General features: G+C 38.2%; 1 protein-coding gene and 1 long non-coding RNA gene across 2 annotated transcripts; both read left to right on the top strand.

Annotated features, from left to right (window-relative positions):
• Positions 1-6192: 6192 nt before the first annotated feature.
• On the top strand, positions 6193-10908 carry LOC139736028 (uncharacterized). The gene is made up of 3 exons (XR_011711235.1): positions 6193-6238; positions 7496-7559; positions 10764-10908. It is a non-coding gene; the product is annotated as an uncharacterized lncRNA (long non-coding RNA).
• A 1209-nt stretch (positions 10909-12117) lies between these two features.
• LOC139736016 (uncharacterized) lies at positions 12118-22914 on the top strand. Its single transcript, XM_071646762.1, has 9 exons — positions 12118-12332; positions 12824-13090; positions 15325-15459; positions 16900-17049; positions 19156-19317; positions 20261-20383; positions 20731-20982; positions 21322-21558; positions 22213-22914. Exons 1-9 carry the CDS (start codon positions 12272-12274, stop codon positions 22713-22715), a joined length of 1890 nt encoding a protein of 629 aa, XP_071502863.1. The 5' UTR covers positions 12118-12271; the 3' UTR covers positions 22716-22914.
• Positions 22915-26721: the final 3807 nt, after the last annotated feature.

The following is a 26721-nucleotide window of genomic DNA, read 5'->3' as shown; positions in this document are numbered from 1 at the left end:
GGACCCAGGGGAGGGGGGTGGGGAAGGGTTCTAATGGGGCCTAAATTGTACATTTTCATCTACTTCTTGAGAACTCCATGACCCATTTTCACCAAACTTGGCAGGTAGCATCCCTAGGGGGTTAGGAACTCCATTTGTTAAAATGGGCACCATGACCCACCCAGGGGGCCCCCAGGGGGCCCAAACCCCCCAAAATTAAGGAATCCGCAAAAATCTTCTTCTCTAGAACCAGAAGTGATAGAGCTAGGTTAATACTATGAGTTAGCACATTGATGACTGTAGTTTCAAGTTTGTTCATGGCAGAATCAGGGGTGCCACCCTTGGGACCCGGGGGGGGGGGGGGGGGGGGGGGTTAGGAGGGGTCCTAATGGGGCCTAAATTGTACATTTTTATCTTCTTCTTGAGAACCCCATGACCCATTTTCACCAAACTTGGCAGGTAGCATCCCTAGGGGGTTAGGATCTCAATTTGTTAATATGGGCACCATGCCCCGCCCAGGGGGCCCCCAGGGGGCCCAAACCCCCCAAATGAAGGAATCTTTAAAAATCTTCTCTAGAATCAGAAGTTATAGAGCTGAGATAATACTATGAGTGAGTACATTAATGACTGTAGTTTCAAGTTTGTTCATAGGAGATCCAGGGGTGCCCCTCTTGGGGGTAGGGGGGGGGGTGGTTGGAAGGGTCCAAATGGGGGCCTGAATTGTACATTTTCATCTTCTTCCTGAAAACCTCATGATGGATTTTTGTCAAACTTGGCAGGTAGCATCCCTAGGTGGTCAGGATCTCAATTTATCAAACTGGGCACCATGCCCCACCCAGAGGGCCCCAGGGGGCCCCAATTCCCCCAAATTAAGGAATCTTGAAAAAATTGGGCCCTTATTGTACATTTTCATCTTCCACTTGAGAATGCCTCGTCAAATTTTTGTAGAGCTGTGAATAATTTAGATTAGTGACTGCGTGAAAGGTGAACTTGCGATACTCAGGTGAGCGCTAGACCCGCGGGTCTCTTGTCTTTCTCTCCAGTGGGAAGTCCAGATTAGAAATGCTTTGAATCGCCAGTGGACATGCTTTTTTTAAAAATCTATCACATTAGTGTAAACTTGTATGTTGCAGTGGCGGATCCAGAGGGGAGCCTACTGGGCATGCCCCCTTTATTTTTTGCCAAAACAAAAGAAATGAGAAGTAAAAAATGGGGAGGGGGCCTTTAATTTTGCAAAGGCGCCCCTTTTTACGGAATTCCTGGATCCTCCCCTGTGTTGCATGCACATGCAGTGATGAATATTAATGAGTTGTAGATTAGTAAGACTGTAAGCTGCCACTCATGATGTTTACAGAGAGGTATCATTCCACACTGACTTACCTCAGTTTGTGCTGCTTAACCCTTTGAAGACAGGTCCTGAGTACACTTGAGCATATGACTAAAGCATATTGATGTTATAGCAAAATGAGCTCATCCTCAATGGCTTACTGCAAAAGTGGATATTTTCGCGCGACTAATTTTTCGCGCTTGGCCGGGTAAGAAGAGTTTCGCGTGTTTTTAATTCCGCGGAATCAAGACATCACGCACAGGAACATATGTCTAGCAAAAATATTTGCGTGTTTTCATTTTCGCGGTAGTTTCTGGTTGCGCGAAATGCGCGAAAATTTCAACAACCGTGAAAATTTCCACTTTTACAGTATTAATGCAATTCAAACCAACTATGCTATATTTTATTTTTCATTTTGGTATTGAGATCCCATGGACAAGAGAGAATTATTGGAAATATTGACTGAGTGCCAAAGAGGGCACGCTAAGGCCTAGAGGAATGCTATAAGGCTTGCTGCGATGGAACCTGCTGCACAGGAACTTGCTGCAGAGTATATTTAGGTGTAAATCCTTGATATGCCATAAAGCAATATTCAGTGAATGCAATTACTTGTATAAAACTTTGTCACAGACCAAGGAGATAGATACATTCAAAAGTTTTAATAGTACTTACTGTTTTTTTTTGTTTTTGCCACAACTGTTGACTTAACATACAAATATAAATACAGAATTTATTTCGATGAAATACTGAACAGTTCTGCTTGATTTTGTATATAGATGTGTATAATTGTTTGTTAGTATTTGTGTGTGCTCTTTATAGCTTGTGTGTACATGTGTGTACTACATGTGCATGCTTGTGTGAATCCTGAGTTAAAGTAACATCCTACAGAATGACGTCAAAACAGGAAGAGTAGAAATGTCATTAAGAGTGAGAGATCCTCTGATTGTACTCTCTATAAACCACAGTATGAAAAGGGATCGTGCTCAATGAATACTTTTATTTGAAATAATTATGTAAAATAGAATTAAGTCATTGAGGTTACTTTGCAACTGTCCATTTTGATATGATAAACATGACCCGAAAGGACATGCTATAGGTGTAAATATTACTTTCATGGTACTGTGTCCTTTTGACTTTCGACAGTATCATCATAGCAGTGGCGGATCCAGGGGAGGGGATGCATTGGGCGCGTGCCAATCTTTATGTATTTATTTTTTTGGGTTGAAACAAAAGAAATAAAACGAAAAACTACTACCCTTCACATCACTATTACCACCACTACCCATCACTTCATCACTATTACCACCACTACCCATCACATCATCACTATTACCACCACTACCCATCACATCATCACTATTACCACCACTCCCCATCATAACTACAGTATGTATTTCCAGAACTACCAATGACATCACCACTAGCTATTACCACCACTACCCACCACATCATCACTATTACCATCTCTGCCCATAACATCACCACTATTACCACCACTTCCCTACCCATCACATCACCACTACTATCACCACTATACCCATCACATCATCACTATTACCACACTAACATCACATCACCAATTACCACCACTACCCATCACATAATCACTATTACCACCGCTACCCATCTTATTATCACCCATTACCAACACTACTATCACTATTTCCACTATTACCACAACTACCCACCATATCATCACTATTACCATCACTACCTATCACATCATCTTTATTACCACCACTACCCATCATAACTACTACCAGAACTACAAATGACATCACCACTAGCTATTACCACCACTACCCACCGCATCATCACTATTACCATCTCTGCCCATAACATCACTACTATTACCACCACTACCCTACCAATCACATCACCACTACTACCACCACTATACCCATCACATCATCACTATTACCACACTAACATCACATCACCAATTACCATCACTACCCATCACATAATCACTATTACCACCGCTACCCATCTTATTATCACCCATTACCAACACTACTATCACTATTTCCACTATTACCACAACTACCCACCATATCATCACTATTACCATCACTACCCATCACATCATCACTATTACCACCACTCCCCATCATAACTACAGTATGTATTTCCAGAACTACCAATGACATCACCACTAGCTATTACCACCACTACCCACCGCATCATCACTATTACCATCTCTGCCCATAACATCACTACTATTACCACCACTTCCCTACCCATCACATCACCACTACTACCACCACTATACCCATCACATCATCACTATTACCACACTAACATCACATCACCAATTACCATCACTACCCATCACATAATCACTATTACCACCGCTACCCATCTTATTATCACCCATTACCAACACTACTATCACTATTTCCACTATTACCACAACTACCCACCATATCATCACTATTACCATCACTACCCATCACATCATCAATATTACCACCACTACCCATCATAACTATTACCAGAAGTACCAATCACATCACCACTAGCTATTACCACCACTTCCCATCACATCATCACTATTATCACCACTACCATTACATTTGCTATTACCACCACTACCATCACATCACCACTATTACCACCACTACCCATCACATCATCACCCATTTCAATTACCATTACCACAATATTACCACCACTTCCCACCACATCATCACTATTACTTGTAGGCCCTACCATCACTACCCATCAAATCACCACTTTATTACCAACACAACCATCACATTGTCACCATGACAACCACTATCATTCACACCACCCATCACGAATGTCACATCCATCACTTGTTTTTTAGGAATTTTTAGTTCCTGATGAGGTTTATTGCAAAGCACACCTCCGAAGAAGCGTGTTTGTTTGTTTTTTTTTTAGTATTATTACTGCAAGAAAGCAAGGATTCAATGGTGCAGAAATCAAAACAAAATGTTGTCCTTCCACTGTGCACATACAGCATTGCCTTAGAAGAGATTTAAAAATCAAACCTCCAGCATCAAAATAAAGCTTGTTGCAGGGCTGGTGGAACCGAAGGGGGGGGGGGGGAAGGGCCAGCACTTTTTTATTGGATGATACATAGAAATACATTAGTCTAATCATGCACTTGGGATGCCCCCACTTCCTCATTGTCCCCCGGAAGTGGCAGCAGAAAAGTAAAAAAAAAAGGATACAAACAACGTGGTTAAAGTTGTGTGTGTGTGTGTGTGTGTGTGTGTGTGTGTGTGTGTGTGTGTGTGTGTGTGTGTGTGTGTGTGTGTGTGTGTGTGTGTGTGTGTGTGTGTGTGTGTGTGTGTGTGTGTGTGTGTGTGTGTGTGTGTGTGTGTGTGTGTGTGTGTGTGTGTGTGTGTGTGTGTGTGTGTGTGTGTGTATGTGTGTTTGCGCACCAGATCACTCAGCAGTGTGGGTAAGGCTTTTTTTTTTCTTGACAGCTGATGAAACCAGTGGATGAAACCCGAGGCAAGGCCATAGCCACTTTATAATATGTACAATGTACTTTTCATGGCCGGCGAAACCTCCCCACTTTTTGTGCACCATACAAAGGAATAACACATAAGGTGTCATCACTTGTCATCAAAAAAAAAAAAAAAAAAAATTAACCGGGAAGTATGTAACTGACAAAACACAATTGAACAGTATATCTACACATTGATAAACTAACAAATTTGAAGGGATCGTATAGTTTTGGTTGAGACCTAATTTCAGGTTTCTAACATTTTTTCGTGAGATAATGAGAAACCTCTTATGAAATATGAAAGAGCATGTAATTCTATGAGGAGTTCAACGTTTATTTGATGAAAATTGGTTTTGAAATGGCTGAGATATCCAAAAAAGAGCGATTATAATAAAGTGTGGGACCCACACTATATTTACGATCGCTTTGTTTTACTTTGTTTTTGGATGTTTCAGTCATTCCAAACCCGATAATCAAATAAAACATTGAATTCCTCTTAAAATGGTATGCTCTGTACTATATCATAAGTGTTTTCTTGGTATCTCGCAAAAAAGTTAAAAGCCCAATTCTCATCTTCACCAATACTGTACCATCCCTTTAAGATATCAAAGAATAGTATGAACAATACTAAAGTTTCACGTTAAGGGGAGCTTTATTATTTCTATTGAAAATTTAGCTAGATTAAGCAGTTCCTTATTACATTCTGTGTTGAATAACTGATTCAACTTCAATGTATTTGGGCGGGTCCTGCTCGATGTAACAATAATAATGATTTGACAAACTTTTCTGCATGACTCTATCTTTGGACATTCAAATAAATAATGAAATTCATCCCCTAATGGACCCCTATGGTTACAAAAACTACACAGTTTTGTAGAAAGTACAGGTAAAGGTGGTTAAGACACCTAAATTTCGCAAGGGAAGTTCTATACAGGCATTGAAATTTAGTTAGGTAAGAATCAAATGACAAGGAACTCGTACAATAATAAAAATCGATCCTCTTGTGGGAATCCCAAACCTGAGGTCTGGGATTGTGCGTGCGCGGTTGTTACGCACGTCTCGCTTGAAGAGAGGGGAAATCCCCTAGACTGTTGCGAGAACACACATAGCTAGCTAAACACACTACTAATTCTACTGGCAAGTGAAGTGTGCAGTCGCTACGCTGCTGACGTGGGACCGGCCCCGGAGTCTCTTGAATGGAACTCACCAAAAATGCCAACAAAGGGCAAAGAGTGTACTTGGTGATTTTGGTTATTATCTCAGTTGGTCTCAGGTTGTTTCAAGAATGTCTGTTTCAATGCTTCATAGGAAGAAACTCGTGCGACCGTCAGTTTCGTTGCGTTTGTCGCGAACCAGCTAGCTACATGTAGCATTAGCAGCCACAGCAACATCAGACCGGGGTGAAACACAACGACAACGCAGCTCGCAGCACAGCGTGGCGAAGGTGATCGAAGGTAAAGAATGCAGTCAGTATTTCCGATGCAAAATATATTAGTATATTATGAGAATAGATAATCTTGATTATACCCATCTATAGCCCGACCAGACGCTGTTCGAAGCAACAGATACAGCGACTGAACTGTGTATAGATCTGGTTATAATTAACCTAACTGCGACGGTACGCTATGCGTATTTAATGAGGCTGCTGGTTAACCAACCCATCTTCTTTACAGGTTAGGTAGGGCCGTAAAGTAGACAATTGGCAAAGAGAAACCATATTCTTCGTCAATTATGGCATGACTACCAAAAATCTGTGAAGTAGAATCAGTGCCAATGCTAACACCACTCCATGATTAGACAGAAAAATGAAATGGTCTGTCTGCAGGAGTTTTTATTTATTTTTTATTAGATACTCCGATCTTTATTATTGCCCTACTTTATCATGCAGTGTCTCTATAAAGGGATTCCGTAAAACCAGACGCAGTCTCTGCAGAATGTTTACCCGACAAACAGATACAGACCAATATTTCGCTCAACTCCATGATGTACCCAACATCGTGTTGTACAGAAGATTATATACTAGCTGAGATCACGAAGTAAAGACGATACCGGTATGTCACTTCGCAAATTCGCTCTCTCAGTCTAATTGATACACACAGATCTAACAAGAGCAAAATCAATTATGATTACGGGTACCATAATCAGGTCCATCATGTAACAGATTTTGAAAGTGCAACCACTCCGGCAGTGCATAGATTAGGGGCTCCGGTCTATGATAACTCGTGCGTGCTATTGGAGGTTTGTTTTCCATATAATGGGTTTTAATCGAACCCATGACATCCATTTTACAGGAAACGAGGATGATCTAATAGCAGGAGTTTTGACAAGGCATGTATAGCACTTGGGTTTTTGCAGGGCATTTCATATAACTGGAGGGTTTTTTTTTTGGTACGAAATGTAATGGGCCTTTCATCTTCAATATTGCGTAGCTTCATACCCTCTGTCACATGATCTCTTGCTGTGCCTTCACTAAGAATTTTATGCTATTGGATAGAATCAGTGCGTCATAATCCCTGCTGTTATGATAAGTCATTGTAACTACCACTTAAAGGATCTTTGTTTTCATAAATAACAAGTACTGGGTATTCACATTTATCTCAACTGCATTAGCAATATGCTTGAACAGAAAGATGATTTGATCGATACACCATCTGTATACATTTTCTAATGAGTAGATTTCCATTTATATGTTTTGTCTTTGACATTGACAGGTTTGAAGTGCGCTGTAACCCAGTGGAAATGAAGCATCACATTCTGTCAACCCTGTTCGTGAAGGTACAATTTAATCTATCTATCAAGATAAGAAATGCAACAGTTATTTTGAGGTTCAAAGGTCACTAAACCTTTTTAAAGTTATTACTCATCCATTCTGTCTTATACAGGAAAGGGGAGAAATATTTAGACAATGATGTGCCTGAATTTGATAGTGTGGACAGCTCAAAAGTCATTGCTAAGGGCAATCACAGTTCAATGGTCTTTAAAAAAAGAGTCATTTAAGCCATGGCCACAGTTGGGTATAAATCCAGACATGACTTCCAGTGATCTTCCACTCAAAACCCACAATAAGTAGGCAACATTATTATTTTTTTATGCCTCCGCAACGAAGTGGCCGGAGGCATTATGTTTTCGGGTCGTCCGTCCGTCCGTCCGTACCGTTTTGTTTTTGTCGATATCTCAAGAACCGTGTGGTGGTTTTACATCAAACTTGGTATGAGGGTATATCCTTGGGGGATAATACTTTGTGTGGATTTTAGGGTCACAGGGTCAAAGGTCACAGGTTATTTTGTGAAAAAAAAAAATTGAAATTTCATGTTTTTCTCCATATCTCGCAAATGGTTCAAGGTATCTTCATGGAACTTAGTATATATGCTTGTACCGATGGGCAGTGATTATCTAGGGAAGTTGCGGGTCATGGGTCAAAGGTCAGGGGGGTCAAAGGTCAAGATCAACTCCTCAAAATATCACTACTTTCCTTAAAATGCAATATGCCTGAAGGTTTTTTTTTTAAAAAACTTGATGTATGGCATGTATTACCCAATATATATTTTTGGGGAAGTTTCTTGCCAAAAGGTCAAAGGTCAAAAGGTAAAAGGTCAAGTGAAAGTGCTTAATTGCACTTTTTCCTCCATATCTCGAAAGTAACTCAAAGTATCATCATGAAACTTACATATTTATGCATGTTCAACCTAACAGTGATTCTCTTTGGAACTGTGAGGTCAAAGGTCAAAGGCCAGGTTTAGATAATGCTATTTTCCCATTTGATACTGAAATTATACTTTTTCTCAATACCTTGAAAATTACTCAATGCATAAACTTATATAAGGGTCAAAAGTCAAGTAAAAATCATCAGTTCCCCAAATACCTGCACTCTGACATTTTAATCATTCATCCAATTGAACCTGGTTCTAGGAAAGCGAACATTCAGCACATTTGTGTCAAACCTGTCATTTTAGTATTTTGCCAATTGTGTGAAACTGTCATCACACATTGTCAAGACATTGTACTATAGACCTATTAGGAGAACCATGCATTATGGCGGAGGCATATCAGTAGCCGTAGCGATATATCTAGTTTATTTTTTACAAAGATTAAAAAGGTAAGTTCTAAGTGTTGAAATTATAATCAGATAACTTGTTTAAATTAGACACGCTTTGAAAGAGTGATAAGAGAAAGTTAGGAGGTACTGGCTCATAGAAAAGGAAGAAACCAGGATTTAAGTTTACAGTCAAGACCAGATGAAGTATCCATGAAAAAAGAAAAGAAATCTATTTCCCAGTGAAATATGGTTCAGAAAAATTGCTGATGTCTCACTTTCAGTTTTGTTTTAAGCCACCAAATTTTGACAGCAGGGAGAGAAATGATAACTATCCCAGATAAGACAAACTTAAAAAAATTAAGTCAGTCAACTCAAATTACATATTTTGGTCTATTACTGTACAGTACAGACAATCCTTATCTGCAAATTTTTGTGGGTTTTGAGCTGGGTGGTCACAAGTATATAAATTTGATAACACTATTTGGTAAGAGAAGACTGCACTGAATACTCAATAAACCCAATAATAATGTTACATGTGCTGGAAATGAATTGTAAAATATTTACGCTGACACTTGAACAACTAAACAATGATGTTCAAACCATCATTTTGATTAACAGGTGTAAAAAAATGTATTCATGGTGCACGTCACATGGTTGACACCCACAAGTCGTACAGCCCATGGGTCACACAGCCCTCAAGCTAGACACTAAAGTGAACAAGGCCCATTACGTCAACATCAAGTACAGTTGAACCTCTCTTATCCGGCCTCCCTTTATCCGGATCTCTCTATTATACGGACGCAATCTCGCCATGATTTTTTTTTTTTTTAATAATTACGGGATGTCCTTGACAACTCCTACCCAAACACACATGAATTACATATTACTTCCAACATGATTAACATACATTACATCAAATTTCTTTCCAAATTGCTTACCTTCAGACATTTCAACTTCCCCAAACATCCCCAAATGTAACAATGAAAAGGTTGCAGTATACACATTACTACATGTGGTACTACAATGGGCCACATCAGTACATGTGTATGTATATGTACATGTATAAAGCATTGAGTCTCCCGTATCCGGCCAAATCCCTTATCCGGATGAACCCCGGTCCCGACTTGTCCGGATACGAGAGGTTCAACTGTATAGAGGACAAAAGCTAAACAGTCCCTGAGCTAGACACTACAATAGGTTGCAAGGCCCACAAGCTGGACACTATGCAAATAAGGCCCATCACCTCAACTGTACAATGTCAAGCTCATGGACCTTTATTTCATAGTATCCAGCTTTTGGGCCTTATTTGCATAATGTCAAGCTCTTGGGCCATATTCGCATAGTGTCTAGTTCATAGGCCTGTTCTACTTATTGTCTAGCTCGTAGGCCTATTTTTCTTGGTGGTCTAGCTCTAGGGCTGCATGACTAGTGGGCTGCATGATTCGTGGGTGTTACAGGACTCTTGGACCTTTTTTCGATGTCTAGCTTGTGGGCCTTATGACTCTTGGGTGATGGAAGCTCTTGAGATGATCCTGTATTCACATGACATACAGGCATCAGACACCTAAATATGATCCATATCATACATCATATATCTGTACATCATCGTGTATCCAAGAACGATTTGGTCTGGAAGAGGTTTATTGATCTGAGAGCTTTCGAGAATTTGAATTCCTTATGCTAATGGCCCATTTGAATGTTAATGATGATGTTTGACAACTGTTATGCAATTACCCACAATATCATTTTTAGGACTCTTTACTAGTCAAATGTCTAGAATGTGTCATGTTAATAAATTTGAAACTTCTCAGTTTTTAGTTTCAGGAAGCAAGGCAAAAAACAAACAAACAAACAGGAAACATTAATTACTTGATTTTATAATCTCAATTGATACACTAAAATATTGTCTTTTTTCTTTGTCTTTTATTTCTCCATGTCTACAGTTGTTGTTGGTGTGTTTCTGCCATTCCTTGTCTTCTTGCACAAACCGAGACGCCTGTCAGTCAAAGTAATGGAATCATTGAAGCATCAGTGTGAAGTGCAACTTTTAATCAGTCGTTTAGAAGCAGGATATTGAGATGTCTTAATTTCAAGTGCTGTTTGTAATAGTTCTCCTGTTCATCATGTTTGTGATTTATCTTTTCTATTTTAACTATTATTTTGAACTCTTAACTTTTTAGATTTTAAGTCTTGAGGTCCAAGTAAATATAGAGATTCCTTGCATAATTGACCCTGTTTTTGTTTTTGTTTTTTTTTTGTTTGTTTTTTTTTTTTTACAAGAGGTTATCAAACATATTTCATTGTAAAGTCATTTAATTTGATTTATTTCATTTCAAGCAAAATCAATGACAGTATAAACATGTACATATGATTCCATGACATTTGTCCCAGACCTGCAACAATTGCTCTCATTAAATATCTGCATGTTAAGCTAAGCATAAGTTCGGCCCACAAACATAACCCTAATCCTAATCCTAATCTCACTTCAAACTAAACCTAAAATCCTATCTCAACCCTCACCCTAAGTTCCTGGAGAAAATAAGACTGGAGCAATTGCTGCAGGGACAAATGTTGTATCACCATGCATAAACATAATCATTATGTATTTGATATCAATACAACATTGGTAATTAGAATAAATTGTATTACTTGTTATGTGTAGGGGCTAGAAGCAGGGATGATTAAATTGACAGCTTCCAACCCCATCCCCTTGTAAAAACTGAAGTTGCTTGCAAATCAACAGTGTTCTACAACAATTTGATGAGACAGTTATAACACCCTCTCCTTGAATTGTGGTTAAAAAAAAAAAAAAAAACTACTGAAGATTATTGAGCAATTAGGCAATGACAGACTCATACAAAATGACGTCATCTTGTGACCAAATTTACATAGATGAAGAGATGGTGTCATGATACCATTTTTATGGTAGATCAATGCAAACCTGTACTAGTCTGTGAGTTTACTATTCTCTTTTCAGGTGCAATTAAGTCTTTACCATTCTGTTTGTTAAATCGTAATATCTTTGCTCAAGTCATTGATAAGAGAGGTCATGATTTTTTGCCTCGATACAAGCATCTCCAGTTATAACAAAGTCCTCAGGACTGGCAGTTTTCTTTCATTATATGAAAATTTAATTAACACTGAACAAACATTATTATACAGACATGTTAATGATCACTTTAGGACCTGAATTTTCACTTTACTGTAATGAAATTTTGTTGTAATGTGTTTGTCATAATTTTCCTGTACACTGTTTATTTTGTTCCATCTCTTTCATGTGTGTCTCTTCAGTGAATACTGTCCACCGTGTGCAAAATGCCGAAAGGATATCATCTTTGGAAACGATACGACCTTTTACTATGACGTTGAAACTTCCAAGAGAAATTGGGGTCATTGTCCCTTCTGGTGTTGGCCAGGTGTGACGGGCCCTCCTCCAGATGAAACGAAGGAGATGAGATACCGAGCTTGCCACTCGGTTTGGTCAAGAGGAGCACCGAAGTACTCCAGGCCAAGTGAGCATTTACAACAGCTATCAATGCCATCACATGGAACTACATGTATAAAGAATACATTATGACATCATAATACCAAACATCATCAACTCCCATCATTAGCATTGCCAGTGTGACTTTAGATTGAGTACAGCCAAAGTGAGAGATGTAGATATGTCACTCATATTTTACTATCTCAGAAAAAAAAACCCAAACATATTATTTCAATAGCCGTTTGTATTTATCTTCCTTTGTCTCTCCTTTTGTGCAGATAGCGAAACTGCTTGAAGTAGTGAAAAAAGAAATTGTTAGATGTTTCCAAACAAACGCATACATAATGAAAGCATGCCCAACTCTATGACTCAGTTTTTCCCCGATTTAATATGTCTATCTCTCATTCCTAATAGCTTTATATTACGGTAAGATTTGTCAAAACACCCCAGCTGTCTTTGATATACTTGAGAAACTCATTCATCATGATTTGTGTTTATTTTCTGCTTTTTGTGATTCAGCTGTAAATATCACGTCTTCAAAATCCCTGGAATCTACCATCATCACATGCTCTGTCCAGTCAGTGCCAGTTGTCCCCTACATAAAATGGTACGGTCCACTTGGAGATATCATCAAACTAGTGGAGTTTACTGATGGAGCTGCCGCGACTCACAGTTATGATATCAATGACTTTGGAGAAGATGACCAAGGCAACTATAGCTGTGAAGCATTTTGGGCAGAGGGCATCTCCGCTGGGAAGGCAACCATACAATTAAACTACACATATGGTACGTGCAGTATACTATTAGGTCAGCTGATCTGATAAAGTATCTCGTATCATTTCGTGATGGCCAGTTTGGGTGATTTTATCACTTTAGCTTCTTCATTCAATGAAGTTGATGCAAGTGAAATTATGATATTCAAACTAAGGCATTCAAGTCACATTCAATAAGGTATGACATCCATGTGATATTATGTAAGAAGTTAAGTAATTCCTGCTGATTTCAGGCCATTTTGTCTCATGTCTACAGTACTGTATGTTCTCTAGAAATTTCCATATATACCTGATATTAGGAACCTCTATTTCTTAATGCAAGAAGGCTGTAGTCAGAAATCTGTAAACACCTGCTAAATAACTCCCAGTGATGATATCTGGAGCAACATAATGATGCTCACAATTTTTTGTTTACCTAAATCTATTTGAACTCTTTATGTGCCATGGTAGAAACCCACTGTGTGCCAAATTATTCTGAGATGCAAAAGAAATCATGCTTTGAGAAAACATTCTGTTTTACAAATCTATGTAACTTCTATAGTGAATAAAGACATGAAGTGAGCAAAGTTGTAGAGACAATGCCAAGCTTTGCTGTGATTTACATTGGATGACAAATCTATGATTGTTTTCCTTTCAAATGACCAGTATACGAATGTAGCTACATTACTGTAAAAGCAATACTTTTCCAAACACACCGTGGTAGAAGCTTAGAATTTACATGCAAATCCAGTGGGGAAGGCCGTTTGTTAGTCAGTCACTACATGACATAAAATGCAAGAGGAACGGAATCGCGATGAATGCCTTCCTTACACTGGCGTTTTGGGGAGTTGGGTGGGTTTGTGCATTTGAGCAGAATATGCCAAGTTGGCACGCCGTTGTTTGAGTCAGGCATGCGAACGTGGCACATATAGAGTTAACTTGCTCGGCAGACATCAGTCATTGCTGTGTCAGTCAATCTTCTGCTCAGCTTTAGACTTTGCAGATTACTCCAATTCTCCCACTTGGAGACCATTTTGATTGAAATATCTCTCTGGTATATGCTTAAAAAGGTTCCATAACATTTGCTCCTGCAACAATTGCTCCCATGAAATGTCTTCACACTATTAAAGCCAAACACAATTCGTACCCACAAACATAACTCCTCTAACCCTAATCCTCACATCAAACTTCATCTAAAACCCTATCACAACCCTAATGCTAAGTCCTCAGAGAAAATAAGACCAGAGCAATTATTGCAGGAGCAAATGTTGTGTCACCGTTTAAAAAATAAGGATAAGGTAGCACCAGAGAATTAACATGTACATGTATACAGCAGCATGTATAACCCCCCTCCCCCCCCCCCCCCCCCCATTCCAACCACAAGGGACATTGCACTCCCAAGATCTTGATATGGGCTATCAGCACATAATTTTGTGCTCATGTTTCCGATATCAGAGTCTCCAGTTTCCTAGGGTTACAGACTGGAGAATCTCCAGTTTTTGAGATGCCTAGGGTTGGAGTCTCAAACTTTGTTATTGTGAAAATTGCTCTTTACATGTGTAGATGCTGTATGCAAAGCGAAAAAAAAAAAGTTTGTCCACTTTGATAATCTTCATAAATCATCTCTGTTTCAAGAACATCATGTCTGATACATTCAACTCTCAGATCAGCCCCAACTTCATTCTCATGAATATTTGTAAGTTTGAAAAATGAGAAGACTTGCATATAAGAAGTCGTATAAAAACAGCTGACTACAACTACTCAATCATGCATGACTGTTTAAAAGAAAAAGAAAAACCTAAAAAAAGGTCGCAAATTTAGGAATAATTGTTTGGTTTCTTCTCAGTCTTTCTGCTGACCTCTCTTTCTACCCCCCCCCCCCCAAAAAAAAAAAAAAATTGTATATCAAATAAGACATTGATATGGATATTGCAAGAAGTGCACTGTTGCAGACGCATGTAGAAATTATGTTTTATTACCCTGAGCAGTATAGGATACCAAAAAAAAAAAAGTGAAAGTATGTCTTTGATAACTTGGTGTATAGAGTGAATACAGGGTATGATGTTGAAGAGCTAAATTAGTCCTGTGGGGATTGGAAAATGAAGTAAAATTATTCTTTGATCACATGCATGTGCACACTGAAAAGAAAATACTTCTCTACAAAGTGATAGTGAAATATAAAGTCATGTAAGCTAAACCTTGTTGATTTATCAGATAGGTGTCATGTATGTTTCGTTTTCATGTTTGTTTTTGTTAATTTTTCATCAGTACCACCAGCGACCACGCTCCAGCCTGCCCAAAGTTCAACAGAACGGTTGATGACGTCAAGTCACAGCACTGATGAAAGTCATTTCTCACAAGAGTCACCTTCCCAACCTGATGAATCTAAGAAAACCAAGTCATGTGAGTGTGTGGATACACAAACAACGTTATTTTAATCTTACTAAGGTCTCAAAAAGATGTGATGCAAAAGACTTTAGAGGATGACATGATCCCTATGGTATTGACAGTTACTTTCAGGACATTTAATTCTATGCTGATGAGCATACAAAGTATGCTAGGGGTTAACCCTATTCTAACTGGGCTATTTGAGACCAAGTTTTTACTTGGGGGGGGGGGTCAATTTGACCCCCCCTTCAGATCTCAGCCGCCGATCGCGCGATCGCCGCAAAATTTTGCCTGTACATAGAGCCGGATGTCAACTACAAGATTATATGGTCTTACAATAGAAAAAATTTTATTTTATATTTTTTTATGAATTAATTATGCAAATTTACGCATGAAATCATGTTTTCACCTATAACTCCATTAAAAGGATTGAAGGATTGCCAAATTTTTGTGTCAAGAGTTCCTCAAGACATATCGAACAATCTTCTCATAAAAAGATTGCGCAATCAAAATCAGTTTCTTTTGTTTTGTATTGTTTTGTTAATTTCTTATGTATTTTATCGTTTTTTCGACCTTTTGTTTTCTATAATTTTTTTTGCCAAAATTTGTTGCAGGCACTTTTCCAAGCTGATCTACATTAGAATTGATAAATTTCAATTTTGTTAAAAGTTGAAATAATCAAATTTATATCAATTAAACAAAAAAACACAATTTGCATTGGATTTGCACACAAAATCATGAATTTGAGCTGTTTTTGGGTTGACATGCATATGCAAAACATTGCGTAACTTCAGAACGGTGTACCTGGACGTCGCAAATTTGGTCTCAAAATATGGGGGAGACTTCAATGAAAAAAGTCATGAAACGCCGCGGCAAAATCTTTGCGCGTTGCAGAATCGTGGCATGAAATGTCGAGGGGGGGGGTCAATTTGACCCCCTCCCCCCCCCCCCCCCCCCCCCCCCCCCCGTTAGAATAGGGTTAAGGCAAAGTGGTGTAAAAGTATATTTAGGGTTTCTCGCAAACAATGCTATTTTAATCTTACTAAGGTCTCAAGAAGATGTGATGCAAAAGACTTTAGGGGATGACATGATCCCTGTTTTTTATTGACAGTTACTTTCAGGACATTTGATTCCATTCTGATGAGCATACAAAGTATGCTAGGGGTTAGGGCGAAGTGGTGTAAAAGTATATTTAGGGTTTCTGAGGAAAGGTAATATGTACTAAAATACGGAAACATGTGTAATTGGTTACTGCTAGAGCCATCTTCAGAACTACTTTGAACCAAAACCTTTTCATTTTAGGATTTTTGATGTGGTTCTGATGTATTAGTGTATATGCACTGATTCAAACATATTGCAAATATTCTCAGATGTTTGATGTATGTTCTCTCTAGGAAATCATTCTCAAAGTGCCTTTTGTTTGTTTGTGTGTGTTTTTCTTGCTATTACCGATAGGGACACCTTTACACATATTTATTTTTTGCGTTGCTGCGGTTTCTGCTCTGTTTGGTACTGTATTCGGTTGCTGGTGTTTCCTGAGCTGTCAGAATCACATTTCACGTGGCTACCATCCGGCTTGTTCAGAAGATCAAATGGAGTTAGGTGGTATGTAAACTGGTTCATTCTTGTATAAAATGAAATGAATTTTAAATGGCATTGTGTGTACTTAGTCCAAAGAGTGTGTGCAATAAAAGAAAATATATGGATTAAATTGAATTGGGTGATTCGAAAGGAATTTGTTACCGTGGACAATCCACAGATCCTGAAGAAAGGACAACGTGCAAGTCAACTTCTTATTCAAGGAAGTTACGTATCCCAAAAGAAAAGTGATCTTTAACAAAATTCTGTGAAAAAAAAGAAAGTAACAAATCAGTGAAATTGTAGAGGAAATTAAGCAGTTAAAAAAGATGAGTAATATATGACCAGTACTGGATAACATCACATGATGTCTCGCGTGCATTTAACATCAGTCATAAACAGGTAACTTTCACAACCATTACAGTAGCACAATCTTAATTATGTGTTTATCTTAGTTTTTCTCCTGATTTCTCCTTGTGCATGTTTGTATGAATCATTTGTATGTGTACACTGTATGTTATATGATTGTATGTCTGTGTCCTGTGTATGTATGTATGTACACTGTATGTATGTACAATTAATGTATGTACACTGTATGTATGTATGTATGTATGTACACTGTATGTATGTATGTATGTATGCATGGCTCGACACTAACTTTTTTGTTTGGTGGCCCGATGGGGCCACCAAAATCCTAAATTTCAAATTTTTGGTGGCCCGAGAGAAAAATTTGGTGTCCCGAAAAAAAACAACAATAAAAAACATTAAAAGTCCTTTTTTTTTTAATGAGTCAAATATTTAACTTTTATGATAGTAAGAATTAGAAGTTGGACATAATTATCTACTCATAAATAAACTTCGACAAACTTGCAACACTCACTCTCAGGCACTCATTCAGTCCTTTTTATCCATCCTTTAAACAAATTTAACTGCTAATTTCCGTCGCAAAAAGTTGCGAATTTATTGACATACTTTTCAAAAAATTTTGGTGGCCCGAGGCGGGCCACCAAATTCGCCCTTTTTTGAAATTTGGTGGCCCGACTTTCATTTTTGGTGGCCCCGGGCCACCGTTAGTGTCGAGCCCTGATGTATGTATGTATGTATGTATGTACATGTGTATGTACACAGTGTGCGTACGTATGTATGTATGTATGAAAGTACAAGTAAGTATACATGTATATTATGTTTATACAACAGTCTGTGCATGTATGTCTACACATATTATCATATTTATGTATGTACTGAGTATATTCATTTACATGTACATGTATGCATGTGTATATGTATATGATATATGCATTTTTTAGTTAAGCACTAGACCGTTAAAGTTGATGATGATGATGATGATCCACAGTATTTCTGTAGCTCCATTATCTGTTCTAGAATCATTCACAGGGCATTTTATGGCATTCCTGACAAATGCATTATTATTTTGTCAAACCTAATGCACGTCTTAGGAATTGCAGAATAGCACAGAGGGGTAGGCCTACCACATGTGATGTAGAGATCATAAACTTACATCAGATCCAGAGACTCCAACTCTCCCGTTTTCGACGGGAGATCTCCCGCCGAAAGCCCATTTTTGCAAAATCTCCCGTTCTCCCGTTTGAGATTTGATTTCTCCCGCCCTGGCTCTGTGTCTCCCGGTGGAAAGGATTTCTTACTTTTTGCTATCGTATGTTGAAAAAATAAGCCTTAGATGGCACCAGAGAACATCTAGAACCCTAGGAACTTCGCACACATCAACTTGGAGTCTCCCGTTTACTAGGGGTTTCGGGCGGGAGAATCTCTAGATCAGAAGGTGCTTGGGGTTGGAGTCTCTGCAGATCTCCCAACTAGCTTGTTACTCATACCATAAGTGAAAAAAAAAATGTTGCAGTAATACAGAAAGTCCCTTTACTACAAGGTCAGATACAAATGTATACAGAGAAACAGATTTTGTAGATCTATCCCATTCCTTTTATATTCCTTTGTTTTACAGTGTCTCTGATATAGCAAAGACATATTTAGTTGTCAAAAACAGCTCTTTATATATCAAAGTTCCATTATTTACCAATATGATGCTCTATTTGTTGTTATTGAAAGAATGTTTTTTATTTGTCTTCTACTTTATTTTCTTCCCCTTTTTGGCAGATTCTGTCACCTTAGAAACGTCAGATTTTCAAAGTGGGTTTGTTCGTGGCCTGGACTCTGTGTGGAGCTCTGACTGTAAGGAGATCATAGTAGAGAAAGTTCCAGCAAAGTCGTGGAAAGGGATGTATCTAGCAAAGAAAGGCAAGAGGTGGCAATGTACATGTAAGTATTAGATTCCTATAGCAGTAGGGGTACTGTGTGTAAGATGGAGCTGTATACATGAGGTCCTGGTAGTTAAAGGGGCAGTTTCCCTAAATGTACATGTCAATTGAGTTAATCCTACAATATTACGAGATCACATCAGTGAAGATTGAGAAAAGTCAGAGAAATTATCATTCTAAAGTTATGAATTTGTAAAGTTTCAGTGCTGCTATTGCTGGAAGAAGACTAAAACTGTACATGATTCATGATGTCACTGCTGGACAATAAAAGAATGTAAAGAAATTCTACAAGATTTCATTGGTGTTTTTTTTTTTTTGTTGTAAAAAGTGCACTTTCCTTTGACTTGCTACTGACACATGTGAAGGGTAATGATATTCAATCCTCTTCCTGAAAGATGTTTAATCAATATTGCTGTTTCATTACGCTAGAGAAATGGAATTTTGCGGAATATTGGTTGGAAAGGAGTTTTAAACTTTCTTGGGGTTTTTTTCACACTGTAAGAGCCACTCAGCATGCTCCAGTTGACCCTAAACTTCAAAGCCCTCCCTCACAATCATGCCATTGCCACAGATTGGATTTTCTGTCATATCTTAAAGTTGATGAGGAACACCCAATTTGGGAAAGATGCAAATGATTTTGAGGTATACAATATCTTTCTTTGAAATCTGTATTAATCTCCCATGTCTTTAAATCAAGGAAATGAATTTAGTGAGACAAGATAACAAAAGGACATTTTGTGTGATGTCAGTCAATTGCTCAGTGCTTTTCTCCTGATAATTCATTTAGTACCTCTTTGCTATTTCATATGGTAAAATGCCACCAATATGGCATTAAACATCTTTTTTTTTTCAGATTTCACTTTATTTGAAATCTTGAACTTTGTGCATTGTTGGAGCATCAGAGGTAAAATTGAAACAAATCAATTTCTTGCAATGTCTTTCAGTGACGTCTTGTGTGTCCATGGTGGAGATCCCACAGCTGTTTTGGACCGATGAAGTCAAGATTTGGAGGAAAAGTTCCAGCAAACGTCGGAAAAAGGAGCTAGTCAAGATACTGACCATGAACTGTGAGTCGGTCACCTGTTTATGACCAAGTGTTGGTGTCACAGATATTACTGATCAGTTATATGTAAGGGGGGGGGGGGGATGGACTGGCCAGCAGGTGTGCCCACAGCTTTAAATTAATAGTTAACAGATGCAGATATATATTGATGTGTGCTTTTCACTGTAGTAATTGATTATCTCTTCACCTTACTATCTTAAATATCTGAACAAACTTATTATTTTTCATGTCTCGAGGATGAATTTGTTTGGGTTAAGTACATCAGTTGGTAGAACAAATGAGCGCAGAACTGTAGCAAAACAAGATTGTTAGGTAATTTAAAACTCATTTTTTTAAATTTTTAATTTTCAGGTTTGCAGGTCTCTGGGTCCTTTACTTCTGTCACTGTAAAGTGTCCAGTGGTTCAGAACACATTTTATGTCCAGATTGGTGAGTTAAAGGATAGCACCCCAGACTGGATCAGAGAAGAGCTCATGATGTGTGGTAAAAAGGAGTTCAAGGACTTGAAGCCCAAAGTTTGGTACCAGGTCAGGCTTGGCACAAGGGAGAACTCTGACAACCAAAGGACTAACTGGCGATGGTCAGCAAAGTTTCAGACAGAATGTAAGTTGAAATTCCCTCATTAGCTTGAAACATCATATTAGAGGCTTGCAGTATTATTCCGCTCTCGCAGAAGACTAGGTGGCAATAGAGAAAGGCTGTAAAAGTTCAGATTGTGCTAGATTGTCTCTCACTGCTTGAGTTGTTGTGAATGATGTCAAGAGAAAGTAAGTCAGAGACAGTCACCAGTGTGTCAGACACTGTTACCTTTATTTCAACCCGGTGAGGATGAGTTGATATTGCTATAACACGCTTTTCCCATAGACACCTCCCCGAGGATACACTCGGGACTAGTCTTCAATTGGTTAAAGCTTTTACTAATGTCTTTCTCTTTTCCTCCAGCCCCTACACTTCTACCCATTGAACCTGCGGACCGGACGGCAAGCCTTAGGCTTGAAAACAGTTTGTCAAACTCTTGCCGTCTTTTCCTCACTGTCAATGATTCCAAGGAGGAGGAACTCCAAGACGGAGTGTACCAGTGTAAAGGACTCATCCCAGGGATGATTCAGGTTGTTAAACTTAAGATTCAAGAAGGAGAAGACTTTAGGCTCCTCAGAGAAGAGACATTCTGTACCACAGGTGAGTGGAGGAGGGAGGGGGGAGGGGGGGGGGGGAAGGGGCTGTAGTCAAATATTGACCTATTGACCTGGGTCTACACTATGTATCAGCAGATGATGATGAGTTAGACATTGGTACACTGTATATCATGTGATAGTTCATGTAAACTGAGGAGCATTTGAGATGTGAGAAGATTTTGTGAACAGATGGAGGAAAGATTTCTACCTTGCAATGCTGGTTTGCTTCACTCTCATTGGTTATTTCTGCATCTCCCACCTCATACCCTTGAAAATCATGTCAATGTTTACAGAGAGACATGAAGCATGACATATACATATAATGTCTTTGATTTCATTTGACTTCCTTTTATAATATGCAAATTTCCTCATTCTGATGTAAGGTACTGCTGTGATCATGATGACATTGATAAGGAAAATGTGAGTGAAAATGGTGCAAAGAAGGCAAGGATGATGATAGTGACGACAAAATATCATCACACACTGAACTAATACGTAGACTTTGCAATCATTGTGATTACTGCTGTTTTTCTGTTGTAATTATCACTATCACTACCATCAACATTCATATTTCCAGTATTAGAATTGCAGTTACTAAATAAACCCCTAGATGAAACTGAATCTAATCACGTACTACCTCATCTATTCCCTTCTCAAGGCACTGTCCCTGATGGAGGTGACTATGAGGGTGATGTTACCACTGCCATGGAGGAATTTGATATCAACCCAACAAAGAAACGTCCTCACAAACAACACACACCCACCAGTGGGAAGTGTCCCACAGGACTGCAAGAAGCTATAAATACTATCGAAGACAGTGGAGCAATGGTATTATCACATTCCATAGATGAAACTGCATTTCATACATTTGTCGCATGTTTGCAGCATTTGTATGAAGTGAAATACCATGAGACATCATCCTGTCTACAAGTATTTCGGCGCAAAGACTTGAGAACCGTGGCAGACTTGCTTGTAAGGTGGGATCTACAAAGACTGTGCAGCATTTTTGACATTATGCGCAGGTTTGCTGCTGATGAAAACTTCAGCTCCCAGAGACAGCTGGACCTAGCCAGGGTTCTCCATGGAAGCCACAGCACAGACTGCCACCTGTGTGACCACGCCCTCTACCTCATACAGAGGCGAGGGAGTTCCCGGAGTTAATCCTCTCCTCCTCAAGGTGTGGTCTGTGAAAGTACGTAGTGTCGTATGCAATATCTTACTCTCATTGGCATGCAGTTTTATCTGTCGTGTTTCCATGATGGAAAAAATGGCGACTTCATGTTGCCGTGGTTACTGTGATAATGACGTTGCAACATGGAATCAACTGCACATCTTTTTATTGGTATGCATGTAAAATGTACATTGGAAAGAGTATCCACATCTCTCTGTGTAATTTAATTTGGAAATAAGGGTTGTCACAAAAGCTGAAATATTTCTGTTTTCTGACTTTTGCAAGCATTGCTTCAATCTGTTTCAACATACATGTATTGTGTTGCATTGCCTTTTTATACACTTTCACACCAGGGACCTGAACAGACTTGTGCAGCTGTATATTTAGTCAAGCTTGCTTAATTTGACCTCTCATAATTAAAATAATCGCCCAAGTCAAAGGTCTTTTCAAGACCTCTTTTCTTTATGTTGTATTGATTTTAATCTGTCATAAGTCAAATTTACTCCGAGTTGAAGGTATTTCTTTCATCCAAATACAATTGTAGATTTGACTTAAGCAAGGTTGACTGTAACTTCTAAAACACTGGACAAACATTTGTATGCCACTGTTGCTTGAATCCACTCAGGTGCATGCCCTTTTCAGAATTAAGACCACATTAACATTTGCATAGAGATCTGTTTTCCCTTCATGATGCTTTTCCCAAACTCACTTCTGTGGAAGACAGCAATAGATTTTAGTTAGTTCAAATTGAATTTTTAATACACTAAACCTCTAAAGGAGCTTTTGTAACTTCAGTGCACAGTGAACTGCCCGTAATAACGAACAGGGTTATTATGAAATTTCAGTAACAACAAAATAAAATTTTCAGGCTGCAACATTATCAAAATGATATTTTTTTTTTATTGTTTATTTGTTCAGATACAATGAAATTTTGATGTAATGAAAGAAAACTGCCGGTCCCAAAGACTATGTTATAGAGGAAGTCCACTGTAGGCCTATGTATATTGTTAGTGGAGTTGACTCTTGCTTCTCACCACTCCTTGGATTGCTGTGGGTGGGCAATAAAGTTGTGTTCTTGATGAATGATATGGCTGTTGTTTTAAAATACTATGTGCATTAATGGATACCTCCACATGATTGTCAAAGTTTTGCATTTTCTTTGATGAAGGCTGAATCTAAGGTACATTCATAGCAGTTCAAAAAATGCAGACCTGCGATACGTCACTTTCATTGTGGATGCATTTTTTGTCATTTGGCTAGCAATGGTGAGTTGCTCATTGTAGGTCCAGAATCTCAGCTCAGAAGACTTCATGGAAACAAAATTCAGCCGCAAAGCTTGTAACACGCAAAAGGAAAACTGATCATATAACTCCTGTTCTTCATGGTCTTTATTGGTTGCTGATAAGGGCTCATATCTTGTTTGAGGTTCTGACACTTGTATTCAAATGTTTTCATGGAAGTGCTCCTGCATACCTCAGTAGACTCATCAAACCATATATCATCGTGGTTGTAATCCATGTTCAAAGTCAAAGAATCTCCTTTCTGTAATAATTGTGAAATCCGAGACATTTGGTGATAGAGCTATTGGTAAAATAGCACCATCATTATGGAACAATCTCCCCCGAGCAGTAGATGATTACAGAATCTGATAATGAAATTTGTGTTAAAACTCATATGTTTAATAACTGTTGATATGGTGGTACATGTATATGTATGAATAATGTTTGTTTGACTTTGTTTCTGTATTTACAGTACTATTATGCATTCTAAGAACTGATAATTGTTATAATGTCAGTATTGTCCTATGTATTAGTGGTTGGAAGTTTGTGTGACAGAAAGCTATAAATTCCTGATATATATCATATAAAATGTATGGACATACACCCCAGCTGATATCTTCCAAGGTAGGTGTTCTTTGGTTTTTGAACAAACTAAAGATTTAGTAAAGGAAGAAACATCCACACAGTTTCACTACATTCAATAGCCAAGAAATGCTTTTCTCTCCAGAAACAAATGCTATTCAGAGTTTTTGATGATTATGTTTTCGTATTGCTGTGAATATGCTAGTTAGAGTACTGGGGCAATTAGCTCATATAAGATTATTAGTTTGGGGAGAAAAAAACAGTATATGTACAGTGATGTTACTTATCTCATAGTTATTATAGAGTGTCATTTATTCATTTATTAAGTTTCCATGAATTTCTTCCATTAGACACATCTACAGATTAACAATAGTAATGACAATCCAATAAATACAGAATGAACCTTACATACACTGTATATCAGTAAGCACTGACGAATCCAGGGAGGACCGCACCGGACGCACACCCCTTTTATTTTTGGTAAAAACAAAAGAAATCACAAGAAAAGATGGGGAGGGTTGCATCCCCCCCCCCCCCCCCTTTAATTTTGTAAAGGCGCCCCCTCTTTACAGAATTACTGGATCCGCCTGTTGTAAAGTTACAGGAGATGCACAAATCAGTCTATACGGTACATGTATATGTCGTATTCATATTTGAACAGAAAATGATGCATGAGGAAACCTACAGAAAACAAGATGATTGTAGAGGTAATTCCCCAGAAAATAAATGGTTATGATGGAATTGTTGTTCGTATTATGTATATGTATTCATGATAGCACCCTAGACCTGAGCTCAAACTGTAACACAAGAATGTCAGATTGCAATGCAACGATACAGACATGTGTTTATCCAAGCTGCCACATTTGGCATTCCAGAGAGCAACTGGTCTTTTTCAAATGGGAACTTTTATTCTTTATTTTTCTTTTGAAATTTGTACATGTGAATAAGGGATTTAGAATAAAACAGGATATAAGTATATAGATCTGTTTGCCATCATTGCTTCTCTGTGTGTTTTGGTGCAATGTGCTTGACAGTAATTAAGCTGCATATGAAAACAGAGTGGGAAAAACATAGTTTATGATATTCCATTGAGTTATGGGGGGGGGGGAATCTTTCCGAGGTTTTTTGGCTGAAAAAGATTTGTTTGATTTGTTTTCTACATGTATTAAGTCTTGTTTTGATAGTAACTGTTTAAAAATATACACGTATATGTGCTCTGAGTTAAAAATACATGTACTGTCAGCTGTTATCAACTGTAAAGTACATGTACATAGACAACGTAACACTTTAAAAATGGCTGCAAGCTGTATCACTGTAAATAAATAGACACAGATAATCATAGAGAGTCCTATAGCACAAATTACGAACAAATACTGTAAAGAAAGAAAGAGAGAAAGAATTTAAGAAGGAAACTTACTGAACTTGCCTACATAATTAAGCAGTATATAGGAGGTAATAGAAGCGCATTGGTTACTGTTCGATATACCGAAGGTAGGCCTTATATAGTATTACAATCTGCACCAAAAAATTTTGTAGACAAATGTATTTTCCTTTCTTTATCAGTTCAAGGGTTCATTTTTATCAAGAAATCATAACTTTGACTCTTGACTCTTAACAACGAAACTTTATTTTATTTATTTATTTATTTATTTTTGGTTGGGGTCTGCGGGGCAGGGGTCAAAGGTCAACCGTTTGTAACATCACGCATGGATACAACAGTGAAGAAAATGCCCCCAAATTTCATTTTTTTTAATGAAAAGTCGTACACATTTATTCCTCTTGATACTAATACAATTCCTCCTATATTCTGAAAGGGGTAGGTCGGTCAGGTACCTTTTCATTATGTAAAAATAAGATGATTTTGAATTTTCTTTATATTTTCTCGCAGTCGCACTTACCTTGATCATCATGAAATGCCTCGAGAGACAGATAATGCAGTTCCTTTATCCATCAGTGTCCCATCTTCTTGACAAACTTCAATTTGCATATCAACCTAAAAAGTCTGTGAATGTTGCTGTTCTCACATTTGTACATGAGCTCGCTCAGCACAGCGATAAACCACGACGCTATATGCACGTGTTTTATAGACTTTTCCTCGGCGTTCAATACTATGCAGACTCACATTCTTCTTCGG

This window comes from Diadema antillarum, unplaced genomic scaffold, assembly GCF_040938485.1.
Source record: "Diadema antillarum isolate AM-2024a unplaced genomic scaffold, OU_Dant_1.0 seq00000619_RagTag, whole genome shotgun sequence".
NCBI classification, from domain to species: domain Eukaryota; kingdom Metazoa; phylum Echinodermata; class Echinoidea; order Diadematoida; family Diadematidae; genus Diadema; species Diadema antillarum.
Note: the sequence above shows the minus strand (reverse complement) of the source record. Positions and strands in the feature narration are given on the sequence as shown.